This window comes from Arachis stenosperma, chromosome 9 (genome assembly GCF_014773155.1).
Source record: "Arachis stenosperma cultivar V10309 chromosome 9, arast.V10309.gnm1.PFL2, whole genome shotgun sequence".
In the NCBI taxonomy this organism is placed as follows: domain Eukaryota; kingdom Viridiplantae; phylum Streptophyta; class Magnoliopsida; order Fabales; family Fabaceae; genus Arachis; species Arachis stenosperma.
Genome location: NC_080385.1, coordinates 7503435 through 7518005, shown reverse-complemented (window position 1 = coordinate 7518005; position 14571 = coordinate 7503435). Strand labels below are relative to the sequence as shown.

Genomic DNA, 14571 nt, shown 5'->3' with positions numbered 1-14571 from the left:
ATTTGTGGGTTGAAAATATCTCAACTTTAATTCTATCCGCTCTTAACCTGCAGGTACCGATCTTACTCGCAGGTTATAAAAAATATACAATATTATTATATAACTTGGTGATAATTTAAAATAAAACTGATTTTTATGTAAAAAAAAAATTAAATTATCAATTAATGATTTTCTTTTAATGGTTAAGGATCTTTTACATTTACTGAGAGGTCTTTGATTCAACATCCACTTAAAACACATTTTTATATAAATATATAACATAAATATATATAGAATGCGGATTGATCGGATAGAGTTGAGACTCAACCCGCATCCCTATCCTACCTGCTTCGAATCGGGTAGAATCGGGTTGAGTACCCGCGAATAGGGTACATATTGACACCCCTAATTCTAAAGGAAAGAAAAATGAATGTATAACTGATAAGATTGGTATAATGCTGCGTACAGTTATTCTTTTACAGAATTTGCGGTAGAAAAGTGCAAAATCTCCTTTTTAAAATGGTTATGTGTTGATTAATATATTCACATTTTAGAGAAAAAAATGTATCTGCTAATTTACTTAGTTTGAAAACTCAGAAATACGTTCTATATTGTCTTCATAATATATTTCCTTCCAAATTTTTTTCAACAGTGCGAAAAATGTTATCATCAAAACCGTACCTTGTTTTAAAAAATATAGTTTTCGTTAAGATATGTCTGACACATGAGATTATCCTGTGAAAATTTGTGCTTGAGCTCAGCCTAAAGATCGAAAGCTTTCTTGACCAACATTACACTTCGGGCGATTTTACTACTTAAGAACCTGATAATCCAATTTCTGATGAAGCTATTATTTCATTTCTAAATTGTTCGAAGAGGGTTTCCAACTAGAAGTTAAGTGATGGTTCTATTAAACTATTCGACAACAATAAAGAAGTCTCATGTTCTACAAATTCAATTTAAAAGAATACATAAATTTACTTTTAATTTTAACTTTTATTATCTTATCTTATCTTTATGTTACCTTCTTATCTTATCTTTACTTTTATCTTTCGTAGACAATACTTTATATATATATATATATATTTAATTTTACTTTTATAATTCAATCAATCAAAAAATATATAATAAAACATTCTTTATTTTTGCGTACTCTTTATGTACTCTTTCAATTTTGTTAGGTTCCATCAAGAAATCCTACTTTGTTTTTAGATTTTAAATTCATTAACATGCCCTATGATTAGTGTTTCATTATTCGGGGAATAGAGTTATGGCAGCAAATAGAAAATACTTAGTGCAAATATTGAATTAAGACTAAGCTAAGATCCGATTAATTCCTTTCATATTGATCAATTAGTTGCATATAATAGTATGAAGAACCAAAAAACTAGTATGTTCATTTGAGTGCACACCTTTTTTACAGTACCAAGCATTTCTGGTAGGACTTTGTCAAGAGTAAAACCACGCTCTTCTATGATGACCTGTTTCCAAACCCATTATAATCATTTTCCTAGTAAATGACAAGCAGTTTTTAAAAATGATGCAACCTAACAAGAACCAATAAGCAATATCTAAAAAATAAAGAAGGGGAGGAGATAATCACCTCTCCTCCGTAAGAATTGCAAGATCATCTAGATTTGCTTTTCTGTTATCATTAAAACTAGGAGCTTTTATAGCACAAACCTAAAATGCAAGAAACATGAAATGAAATAAGTGGAAAAAAAAGTAACACAAAATCAAGTTTCAAATTGTTGCCAATATAAAGGACAAATACATGGATGTCTATACGATATTCAACATCTAACGTAAGTAAACATAACAGAAAATATTAAATCAGAGAGCAACACAAGAAAGGAGTGATGAAACAGAATATATAACTAAGAGGAAAGCCATGCAATCACCTTAAGCCTAGCATGATGCTTGTTTAGTATGAACATAGCCAATGCATCAGTCTCAACATCTTCTGTTACAACCAAGAGCGATCTTTTTTTTCTAATTAACATTAAACAACAATCAAAACAATGAGAAGAATCAAACTGCAAATGGAAACAAGCACATTGTCAATATTAGTTTGCAAACCTCTACTGACAGCTCCAATATTTTCAACAATGAATTCATGTCTGAAATTTTTTTGTCATGGATGAGAATAAGGAGGTGATCCAATTCCTACAAAATCAAATTTGTTATTATTAATATCACAAATAAAACCAAAAATAGATCAAACTACCCAAATTGATGAAGCTTTTAATTAACTTAATGTACATCACAAATATCTGAATAAACCAAGTTCATATTTGTGACATTGATTTCACTACTTAGCATGAAGCTATGAACTTATACATTAATTCCTTTTATATTAATCAATTGGTTCTGCAAGAAATAGATATAAAATCACTAAGCTAAATGACTTTGAACAAAATATTCAAAAAAAAATATCTTCTCACATCTTTCTTCAATTAGTTTTTTATCTCCACTTCCATGTAGAATGATAATGTCATCAATGAAAAAAATACATAACAAAAAATTTTTTATTTTTGCGTACTCTTTATGTACTCTTTTAATTTTGTTAGGTTCCATCAAAGAATCCTACTTTGTTCTTGGATTTCAAATTCATTAACATGCCCTATGATTAAAAATAATAGTTGCTTTCATTTAAAAGAGTAGAGACTAATACTTGTCCTGACTCTCACTTGATTGAAGGTAATAAACACTCATTAGATCAATTTATCACTGTCATTGCTTTAGACATTATTAACACTTGATTCTCAGTCATGGCAGGAAAAATATTGCAAGAAATGAGCTGAGATGATGAACGAAAAAAAGAAAGTAGTTTCACGAACAAAAAATATAAAAAAAATGTGCTTCTTGAATCAGAGTTGCGACAGCGTAAGGAATTCTGATACCATATTGGACTTCCTCATAAAGAGAAAAAAAAACATGTATATGGCTATTATTGAAACTGAAAACTCAAAGCTTATATAATAGATTACTTAACTTAACGGAAATAGAATTATTCACACTATATAATAGATTACTTAACTTATATATATATATATATATATATATATATATATATATATATATATATATAAGAAAAAAAGACAAATAGGTCCCTGACCTTTTGCCCCGTGGACATTTTCATCCCTAAGCATTTGAAAATACATTTAAATCCCCGACCTTAGCAAATCTTGGACGGATGAGTCCCTCCGTGGAATTGCCTCCGCCGGACCCGTCGGAGAAGTCTGATCTGGCTCCACTGAGAATGATGTGGCACGCCTGGCTGACAGCTGGACTGTTGAGTGGAAAGGTCCGTTCGAAAAATTGGACATTGAAGTCCCTGCACCACAATGCGACGTCGTTTTGCCATTCCACCCTTACAAGGTCCGTTACAATACCCATTACACCCATACCTCCCTTTCTGAATTACCAAAAACCCTAAGGAATAGCAACGATCATCATACTCTGTTTCTCCTTCCAAAAAGATCACTACCCAGGCTGAGACGTTCGCCCGTGTGCAGTGGCTGTCGAAGAGGCGTCCATTGTTGTCTGAGTTGCTGTCTTGGTCACCCAAGGTAAGAAGTCTGTACTGTAGCGTAGTTAGTGGATTGTGAGGTTACATATGTATGCAAGTATGAAGTTTGATGTGTAAGTGTTGATCGTGCATGTTGATAGAAGTTGTGACAAAAGTTTTAGGATTTTTTTCGGCTGAGATTAAATTACTGTTAGGGCAAAAGAAATTTTATCGTTATTTTTCGGTTGAAGGTTCTTGCTGTTTAATATGTGAAAAGTGTAATTACTGTTCATTATTTACAGTTTTTCATTTTTGTTGTCTCAGATGGTTGATGTGTTTGTAGTGCCTGTGTTCCATCATGGAGGTAATTTTGTGAGAGAGAGTAATGGTTGTCTGGTTTACAAAAATGGGAAGGTGGAGAAGTTTTCAGAAATGGACCTTGACTTCGTTAATTTTGGAGACTTGATCACACTGTTCAAGGGCTTGGGGTACCAATCATACAAGAGTGTTTATTGGTATGATCCAATGAGTCCTGATATTGAGTCTGGGCTGCATATTCTGACAGGGGATGCTGGGATTAACGAAATGCGAGAGAACAAAATGAAGAATACAGAGAGTGACGAGTTTTACCTATACTTTGACCACCCTGTTGATGAACCTGAGATTGTGGAGGATGCTGGAAAGCAAAGAAAAAGTCCTGATGATAGAGAGGTTTTGGTGGATGATCAGAGTTTGTCATCTGATAATGGGTATGAGAGCACGGAGGATGAGCCCTACAAAGCTCCACCTCCCGGGTTTGAAAGTGACAGTGATGAGGATGAAACAAGTGCTGATGATGAGGGTAGTAAAAGGCAGAGAGTAAAGAAGGGAAAGAAGAAAGCTGTGTCTCCAAAGAAGACAACTGCAAACAGGACAGGTGCTAAACGAAAGAGGAAGACGTGGAAGAAGATGGCACAAAGCAGTGGATCCAATGAGCAGCAGACCAGAAATAATGTTGGGCCTGATCCTAATGTGCAGCCCAACAGAGGCCTACAACCCAACATGGACCAAGATGTTAGGTTCTATGTGAGTTTGATGCAAGATGATGATGATGACCCAGTATATGACTATGAATTTGAGACTTTACATACACCTATTTCATCAGATGATGAATCTAGCAAGCATAAATTCCCTGAGTTTGATGACGATTATTAGCATGGAGAGGGGAGGTTTGAGTTAGGTACAAGGTTTGCCACCATTGACAGATTTAAGAAAGTTGTAAAAGACTCATTCATTGCTGAGGGTAGGGAGCTTAGGTGGATTAAGAATGACAAAGAGAGAGTGAGGGTGGGATGCATGGATGATGAGTGTCCATGGCTGGTGCATTTATCATACAACAAGTTTTTGCAATGCTACCAGGTTATGACTTACAAAAATGACCATACATGTGCAAGGGACATGGGAAGTAATGCGGCTGATCAACATTGGATTAGCTTAAAGGTTGAGAAGAGAATGAATACACAGCCTCATATGAGGACAAATGAGGCTATTGACTTTCTGATAGAAGAATTCTCACTCACTGCACATCCAAAAATGGTTTACAGAGCAGTTAGAGAGACAAGAGAGCGAATCATGGGTAATGAGAGGGAGCAGTATAGTAATGTTAGAGATTATTTGTTAGAGATATTAAGAAGCAATCCAAAATCCAGGGCAGAGTTGTGTGTCACTCCTATACCTCAATCCCCCCTGTTTTTGATAAGCTTTACATATGCTTAGAAGCATGCAAACAGGGGTTCAAGAGTGGATGTAGGCCATTGATACATCTTGATGGCTGTTTTCTGAAGACTTATTATGGTGGACAACTTCTCACAGCAGTTTCCCAGGATGCCAATAACCAATTTTACGTGGTTGTCTATGAAGTAGCTAGGTCTGAAACTAAGGAATCCTAGAAGTGGTTCTTGACTCTTCTCGAAGAGGATTTGGGGGATGTGCAGACTCATGGATGGAACTTTATGTCCGACCAACAAAAGGTAAACTTGATGATTAATTAGTGTTGATTAAGACTATATTATTTCTTAATACATCTATCCACATGCTGCTTTAGTTAATATGAATTAGTGATGTTAGTATGAATGTACTACTGCTGTACTTCTAAGTATGAGTTGCTGCTGTTTCAGTTAAAAAGACTTAGTGATATTAGTATGAATGTACTACTGCTGCATATCTAAGTATGAGTGCATGCTATTTTAGTTAACAAGAATTAGTGCTGTTAATATGAATGCACTATTGCTGTGTTAAATATGAATGCACTACTGCCTTTTTTACTATGAATGCAGTGCTGTTTCTGTTACTATGAATGCACTATTACTTTTTTACTATGAATGCAGTACTGCTCTGTTACTTTGAATCAATTACTGCTGTTTTAGTTAATATATTGTTGAAGACTAGTTTGATTAACAAAGATGGTATGATGACTGGTTGGTTACTTGGTTTATTTGTTAAACTGATATGTAGGGACTGCTACCTGTTCAGCAGAAGAGGCTGGATCGTCTTATTGGGCCCAGCAACAAGTGGGTTGCAGAGTGGACAGGTGATGAAGAACGAAAGAGATTCGAAGTGAGTCGTAAGACAACAAAGGTAGATGTGGATCTCATCAAGCAAACCTGCTCCTGCAATAAATGGCAGCTGACTGGTAAGTTTTAATAGCATTGTTAAATCTGTTCTGATTTACTTCGTTTACTGTTCTCAATTTTCTGGTTTCATTAAAGATAAGTGAATGATGTTGCTCTGTTATAGGTATGCCCTATATCCATGCAGTGGCAGCAATCAGGAAAAGACATGATCAAGCAGAAGAATATGTGCACCAAGACATATGCATATTCTATTCAACCAGTGCCTAGTCAGGAATTTTGGACACGGAGTGAGTATTCGAGACCAGATCCTCCAATCATAAAGAGACCAATTGGGAGACCAAAGGTCCACAACAGACAAAAAGATCTGGCTGAACCAATGATGCAGTAAGGTGCCAAGCTTAAGAGGTCGTTTAAGGTAACTTGTAGTAAATGTGGGTTAGAGGGACATAATTACAAGACATGCAAGGGTGCTCCATCTAACCCCAACTGGAAACCTAAGACCAAGAAGTCCAAGAAAGGTGGGACAAGTCAGTCATTAGTTGTCCTTCCACTATCACAGTCAGCACCACAGGATGATGTTAGTAATGTTTTTATTCTTAATAATCTGCTATATTTGGTGTATATTGGTGTATATTTCAGTATTCATATAGTAATGCATAACAGTGATCAACTTAAATTTACAGGATGCCCCTAACAGCCAAAGTGCTCCATCTAGCCAGGCAGCTACTAGCCATGCTGCATCTACCCAAGCTACATCTACCCAGGCTCCAGATGTAAGTATAATAATATAATTGTGATATGTTGAGCCTCTACACTGTTATTTATCCTAAATCTCATGAATACTATCTGATTTATCACAACCAGGTTCCAAGTCCTGTGCCAGCAACACCAAACCCTGTAACACCATCTCCCGTGGCAGACCAACCCCAGCCAGGTCGTGTGACTAGAGGTACACTTTTTAGGCCTCCACTCCAAGTTCCATCCACAGCTCACCAAACATTTCAACCAAAAACTTCAAAGATCAGGCCCAAACAGAAGATATTCAGGCCACCCGCCCCACTTTGCCCCACTTCACACCCGCCTCCAACTCAGCCTGTACCCCCACAGCCTCAACCATCTCAAGTCAAGCCAGGACCGAGTACAGTTGCTTCCAAGGAGACACTGGCAGCAGCAAGCACAGCAACAACAAGATTGTTCAAATTCATTCCTAATCCACCATCCATCAATCCAAAGACATGAAGAAATGTGACATCTTGGGCATCTTGGGCAGGCCACTATGCCTTGTAATAGCATTTAGGAAAGTTGAATGTGATAACAATGTTTTTTATTTTGGATAATTAGTGGCTTTTTGAAGAAGCTCTTAGGCTTTTATAAACTGTTGCAATATTGTTAGGTGTTTGAGGCTTACTTTTGTGATGTTAAGCTTCATAATACTATACACTTAAACAGATTTGTTCCTTTTGAGTAACTTTCAATATATGTTTTGTGGTTAAGTATACAACTTTTATGCCTACTTTTCTCAATCATTCAAGGCTTCTTCACATATTGACAACATGATTTCAACATCATATTCATATCATAACTTGAACTGCATTTAAATAGATAATAGGATACAAATCTTCCCTAAAGACCATGTTTCAATACACAACAGAAAATAGGTTCAAGAAATTTTCCAACTCTACTTTCTAAAATTAATTTCTCAGTCACTACATACATAAAATGCAGCCATAACAGCACATACAACAATAACAACACAACAAGCTAAGGGGTTTTTTTTCTTCTCCAGCACAGTAACCTTCTCCTCCAGAATAGCAATCCTATGCTGGAATCCCTCATCCTCTTCAACAACTTCTGCCTCTTTCTCAACCAGAGGTGTTTTATCCAAGACGCAACCACTGCTTCCAATTCTAGCCAGATGCTCATCCACCCAAAGAAAAAACTTGTAGTGTGGTTGATTTCCCTGACAAAACCCCAAAAATAAAGCACCACTCAGAACCAATCCAACAGAACAAAATTCACAGGTTTCTTATCTTACCTTATAGAATGGGCAACCCATGAAGACTCTGTTTGGGTTCCTACTCGTCCTCGACATATACATTATCGCATAAACTCCACAGAAGCATCTTCGGGCGACATCGTCCTTCAGGTCTCCATCGTAGAGAAGATAAGGATCTGAGCTTGAGGCAGAATCTTCCTCTCTTACTCCCCTGTGGCTTCTTCTCGAGGTTGCTGATGCTCCATTCGCATTCGCAGCCATGGCTGATGAACGTTGAGCTCCTCACCACTGGCCTCGACAAAGAAGGGCAATCAATTTAAGAATTAGGGTGGAATGGCAAACGACGTCGCATTGTGGTGCAGGGACTTCAATGTCCAATTTTTCGAACGGACCTTTCCACTCAGCAGTCCAGCTGTCAGCCAGGCGTGCCACGTCATCCTCAGGGGAGCCAAATCAGACTTCTCCGACGGGTCCGGCGGAGGCAATTCCACGGAGGGACTCATCTGTCCAAGATTTGCTAAGGTCGGGGATTTAAATGTATTTTTAAATGCTTAGGGACGAAAATGTTCACGGGGCAAAAGGTCAGGGACCTATTTGTCCTTTTCTCTATAAATAATTTGTCAGATATACATTTAATAAAAAATTTAATTTATATTTTTTAAAATTAAAAATTCTAATATAAGTTTAGATATAAATAGAATATTTAAATTTATTTTTATTTTTAATTATATTTATGTCTATTAAAACTTATACTTATTAAAAATCACTTTTATTTTGTCTTACCAAATATTATTACTATAACTTTTGAAATGTTTTATTTAAAATATAAAAAAGAAAATTAAAAACTTTTAAAATATATAAATTTTATCAAATTTAATAAGATTATAGAAGGAAGTAAGTCCCAAAAAGAATTACAAAGTCTTCAAGGTGTAATAATAAGATAGAAGGCGAAAGATACTCTAAAACTAATAGCATTTTATTTTGAAACATGTCTAAATAATTAAATATTGAAAAATTAGAAGTCAAGATTCAAAGAATAAAAATACGAGAGATATCGTTTGGTTAGCATATTTTTTTTACGTGTTAAAAAGTACAGAACGAATTTTTTTTTTTTTGCTTTTTTTTTTTTGTTTCATTTTTGCTTGTTTTTAGTTTAACAAATATAGCAAGGGGCCGGGGTCAGTTAATACATTTATTTGGCACTTATTATAAAGCATTTGAGTAGGGGTAGGTCCAAACACATTTGAAATGTGTTGCCCATAGGGGTGGTAAAGCGGGCTGGCCCGCTCCAACTCATCCCGTTCCGCCTAGGCCCGCCCCATAAACGGGGCGGATTGGCCCGCCCCACTAACTAAAATGGGTTTAAAATGCTAGTCCGCCTCGCTTTATGGCGGGTTGACGGGTCGGCGGGCTAGCCCGCTTGACTCTTTTTTTTTTATGAAAAATAAAATTCATTAAAATTTAACCAAAAAATAATAATTAAAAAAATTAAATACAATAAAAAATAGTCAAATTATAATATAATTTTTTTATTATTTTTTTTAATTTTTAACTTTAATAAAATTGTTCAAAATAATATTTGTCAATAGAATCATCTTTATTTTAAAAAATAAGTCACATAATTTGACCATATATACAAAATTGTAAAATAAAATAAACAAAATTAATAACTATAAGAAGAATAAAAACAAAAAATAAAAAAAAGTGTTTAAAAATTTTATAATTATTAATTTTATAATAGTAATCACTCTTTTATTTAATAAAAAAAAAAGAAAAATAAAAATCTTCGGCCCGGCAGATCGACCCGCTCCGCCCCGCCAAAATCCGCCAATTTGGTGGTGCGGGTTCGGCGAATTTTTTTAATTTGGCGAGCTCAAAATTCTAGCCCGACCTATTTTTTTTAGCGAGTTTAGCGAATCGGCCTAACGGATTCAACCCGTTTTACCACCCCTAATTGCCCGTTATAAAAGGCAAATATTTGGAGAATGATTCGTAACGCATTCATTCATTCATTTAATCTCTCTCTTTTTTATTTTTTTGACATTTCTAGACTTATCTATCTTTTGATTACGGTACTTTAATATTTTGTGTTTGTATATTGGATTATTGGGAATCACAATTAATTGTTTTTGATATTACTGGGTCCGTTTAAAATTAGCCAAAGTCTTTTGAATTTATCTAACACTATATAATTTGAAGCGTTAGATTAGATTGATAATAAATTTAATGATTTATATTTAATTTATAAATAAATTATTAAAAATTATCGTAAAAAATAATAAGTCTTTGATATTTTAAATTTGATTCTATATAACAAGTTCTCATTTCAGATGCTTGCTACCACTTCTTCTCTTTCGTATTATTTCTTTTTCTTCGTAAGACCTCTTTCTCATCAGGTACCTTATGCTTGCTGTCGCTTTTTCCTCTTCGTGAGGACTCTGGCCTGCCGCTTCTTTTTCTACTGTCTTTCTCACCAGGTACCTTCCTGTTTTAACGCAATTTTTCGATTTCATCAAAATTCCTTTGAACGTGTCGAACGCAGTGCCTCTTCAGTTCTACGGGATCCTTCTCGGTGCCATTATCAAGAGAATTTTCATTGGCACAAGTTAATCTTCAAAGTTTTATACTTTGGCAATTTTAATTCTGTGTATTTTACAATTAAAGTATGTTGATGATGATGATTGTTTTGTTTCAATATGTGATTTGGTGAATTTTATTTAATCTGCCACCAGCTTCGTGGTGCTCGTGTTTCTCAATTTGTTCTGTTGCATCGCACTCCTCTTCGCGTAAAGATTAGAGTTTAGAGTTTGACTTGTGCACCCATCTTCTACTTTACTCCTTTTCAACTCAATTGAAGTTGTAAACTTATTTCTTTTAATTTTCTCTTTTCTTATTATTCAAAGTTTCATCATATGCTTCTTTTATTTAGATTAATCATAATACTGAATTTTCTGTTATTTAGATTTCAAAGGGTTAGTTTTTTGGATACTTTTTATTGTGAGATCTTTATATCTTGATTTAGAAATGTTGAAGATGAGTGGACAGATATTTATTTTTGTATATTATAATCTGTTGTCCAATATAAGATATTTTGTTAATTTATATAAAACACCCAAATGAGCCAAGAAGAGCTCAAAATTACCTAATTCAGCCAAATCAAAAATCAGTACATGAATCTACCAGGACGAATTATTATATAATTCGAATCAATATGATTCGAATTATATTTACATGTAATTCGAATTGATATGATTCGAATTACTAGGAAGGCAACAAATGAATGAAGTTCGAAACAACTTGTTTCGAATTATACCAACATAATTCGAATTTAGTTAATTCGAATTACTAGGAGAACACATTGTTAAGTAATTCGAAACAAGTTGTTTCGAATTACACTTAAATAATTCGAATCTAGTTAATTCGAATTACTAGGTTAGGTTGTGATACTACATAATTCGAAACATATAGATTCGAATTATATATATATAGTGCGAGCCAGGGCTGTATATATATGCTGTGAACTCATGTTGCTCTCAACAAAGAGGTGAGATGGCTAGTGAGGAGAGTTTACTAGTTCTGGTACATTACAGAGGGTCGATTAAGAGAAAAACTCGGTCCGGCGTGAAGTTCACTGATAAGGATCCCCTATGTATTATCGTGACGCCGACAACCACCTACGATGCACTTGTTAGCTCTGTGCTGGAGAAGCTGGGTCTTGAAGGCGTTAAAAGGGTCAAGAAGTTTTTCTACCGCATTCCAACAGCGGTGCTCCATGACACCGTGAAGTTTGATTGTTTCACAATCGGTAGTGACGAGGACTTGCAGGTTATGTTTCTTTCTCGTAGGCAGTTTTCCGAGGTAAGGACACCAGAGCTGTTGGCAAAGTTGGTTGATGTGGTATCTAGCTCGGGTGGTTCGAACCGGAATGCCACTACTATAGCCGCGGTTGCCGGCTCGAGCTCGAGACCTGCTGTTGCTTCATCCTCTGCTCCTGTGTATGAGCCACCGATGCAGCCTGTTGCGTCCCCTTCGTTTGCCGTTGATCTGAGCGGCAATGTTGGAGACGAGGTTCGGTATGGGAAACATATTCCCACCGAGGTACATTGTCCCACACCGTCTGATGTTGGTGATGGTTTGTTTGATGATCCAGATGACGATGACGTGGAGCCGGATATGATCGCTGATGAAAGCGGCGATGATGTTGGAACTACTGTTCCGACAAGGGCTACAGGTGGATCTAGTTCTGGCACACAGCAGTATCCACCCCATTTTTCCTCATTGGACCTGGATGCCATGCGGCAGGACGACAATGCTCTGCAGGCCTCAGGATTTGGTGCTAGAGATACCGAGGGGTCTGCTGGTATGAACGAGTTCCAGGTTGGCCAACAATTTCAGGATAAAGATGAGGCGCTGTTGAGTGTGAAGACGTACAGTATCCGCCGAGGGGTCCAGTACAAGGTCGTTGAGTCTGACTACCGCAGGTATGTGGGAAAGTGTTCTGAGTTTGGGAATGGGTGCACATGGCTAATTCGGTTGAGTCTCCGACAGCGGAAGGGTATCTGGGAAGTGAAGCGATACAACGGACCGCATACATGTCTTGCCAGCTCCATCTCCAGCGACCATAGGAGTCTGGACTACCATGTCATATCCACCTTCGTTATGTCGATGGTTAGGGCTGATGCAGGTGTGAACATCAAGGTGCTTCAAAATGCCACGGCCGCACACTTTGGGTTCAGGCCTACGTACAGGAGGGTATGGATGGCGAAGCAGAAGGCCGTTGCCGTGATATATGGGGACTGGGACGAGTCGTACAATGAGCTCCCTAGGTGGGTTTTAGGAGTTCAGCTGACGATGCCTGGCACTGTAGCCGTACTCAGGACTTGCCCTGTTCGAGTTGGGGGACAGGTTGACGATTCTCAGGTTTATTTTCATAGGCTGTTCTGGACTTTCCCCCCTTGTATCCAGGCATTCCGTCATTGCAAGCCTTTGGTGAGTATTGATGGCACCCATTTATATGGGAAGTATGGGGGAACACTGCTAGTCGCCATTGCACAAGACGAAAACTCGAACATCCTCCCCGTGGCATTTGCACTAGTTGAGGGTGAGAATGCTGAGTCATGGTCTTTCTTTCTTTCCCACCTCCGTGAGCACGTGACACCTCAGCCGGGTCTGTTAGTTATTTCAGATAGGCATAACGGCATAAAGGCTGCCCTCGAGGCTCCGGATGGGGGATGGCTACCGCCTGCTGCGTACCGGGCGTTCTGCATTCGACACGTTGCAGCGAATTTTGCCTTGACGTTCAAGGGAAAAGATGCCCGGAGGCTTCTTGTTAACGCCGCATATGCCAAGACCGAGGTGGAGTTCGAGTACTGGTTTGACATTCTGCGCTCTGAGAATCCGGCAATGTGTGACTGGGCGAACCGAATCGAGTATTCGTTGTGGACACAGCACTGTGATGAGGGTCGGAGATTCGGGCACATGACGACCAATATTTCGGAATGTGTCAACTCAATCCTGAAGGGGGTTAGAAACCTCCCTGTTTGCTCGCTGGTTAAGGCCACATACGGAAGGCTAGCTGAGCTATTTGTCCGTAAGGGTAGGGAGGCCGAGGCTCAGATGGGTACTGGACAACAATTCAGTCAATACCTAGTAAAGTGTATCGAGGCCAACCTGAGAACAGCCAGGCACTTCACGCTGACTGTTTACGACAGGGATAACTCGGAGTACACCGTTGCTGAGACGACTCCGACAGGCTCATTCTCTCTTGGTACATACAGGGTCTCATTAGGGTCTAAGACTTGTGATTGTGGATACTTCCAAGCACTTCATTTTCCCTGTCCGCACGCACTGGCATGCTGTGCTTATTCACGGCTTACATGGCAGCCTTACGTCCACGAGGTATATCGCCTTAGCTCCGTTTTCGGTGTCTATCAGATGGGATTTGCCCCTCCGATTCTGGAGGGTTTCTGGCCACCTTATGCCGGGCCTACCGTTATACCGGATCCGAGTATGAGGCATGCGAGGGAGGGTCGTCCTAGATCCACAAGAATTCGAACCAACATGGATGAAGCAGATCCGAACCGGCCAAAGAGATGTGGCCTCTGCAGGCAGCCAGGTCACACCAGGCGTAGTTGTCCACAAGCCGCAGGCCCCAGCGGGACTGCTGGAAATCAGTAGGCGATTTGCTATGTATGTGTTTGTTTGTTAAAGTATTAGCACTTGTCCTCTATTTGCTTATAACTTTTAATGTATTACAACTTGTCTGGAACAACTTTGTTTCGTATGTGTAATGAAACTTGTTATTTGTACCAAATATTTCTGTTGAATGTCTTTTAAATCATTGAAATTTATAACTAGAACAAACAATATTATATCATGGTATGACTGATAACGAATAACATAACATGAAACTATAAATCATAACATAAAAGTAGAATACATCGACGTAAATGACATAACAAAACATGAGACTA

At 37.7% G+C, this 14571-nt stretch overlaps 1 protein-coding gene across 1 annotated transcript; it reads left to right on the top strand.

Annotated features, from left to right (window-relative positions):
• Positions 1–11647: 11647 nt before the first annotated feature.
• LOC130948972 (uncharacterized) lies at positions 11648–14275 on the top strand. The gene has a single exon (XM_057877820.1). It carries the CDS (start codon positions 11648–11650, stop codon positions 14273–14275), a length of 2628 nt encoding a protein of 875 aa, XP_057733803.1.
• Positions 14276–14571: the final 296 nt, after the last annotated feature.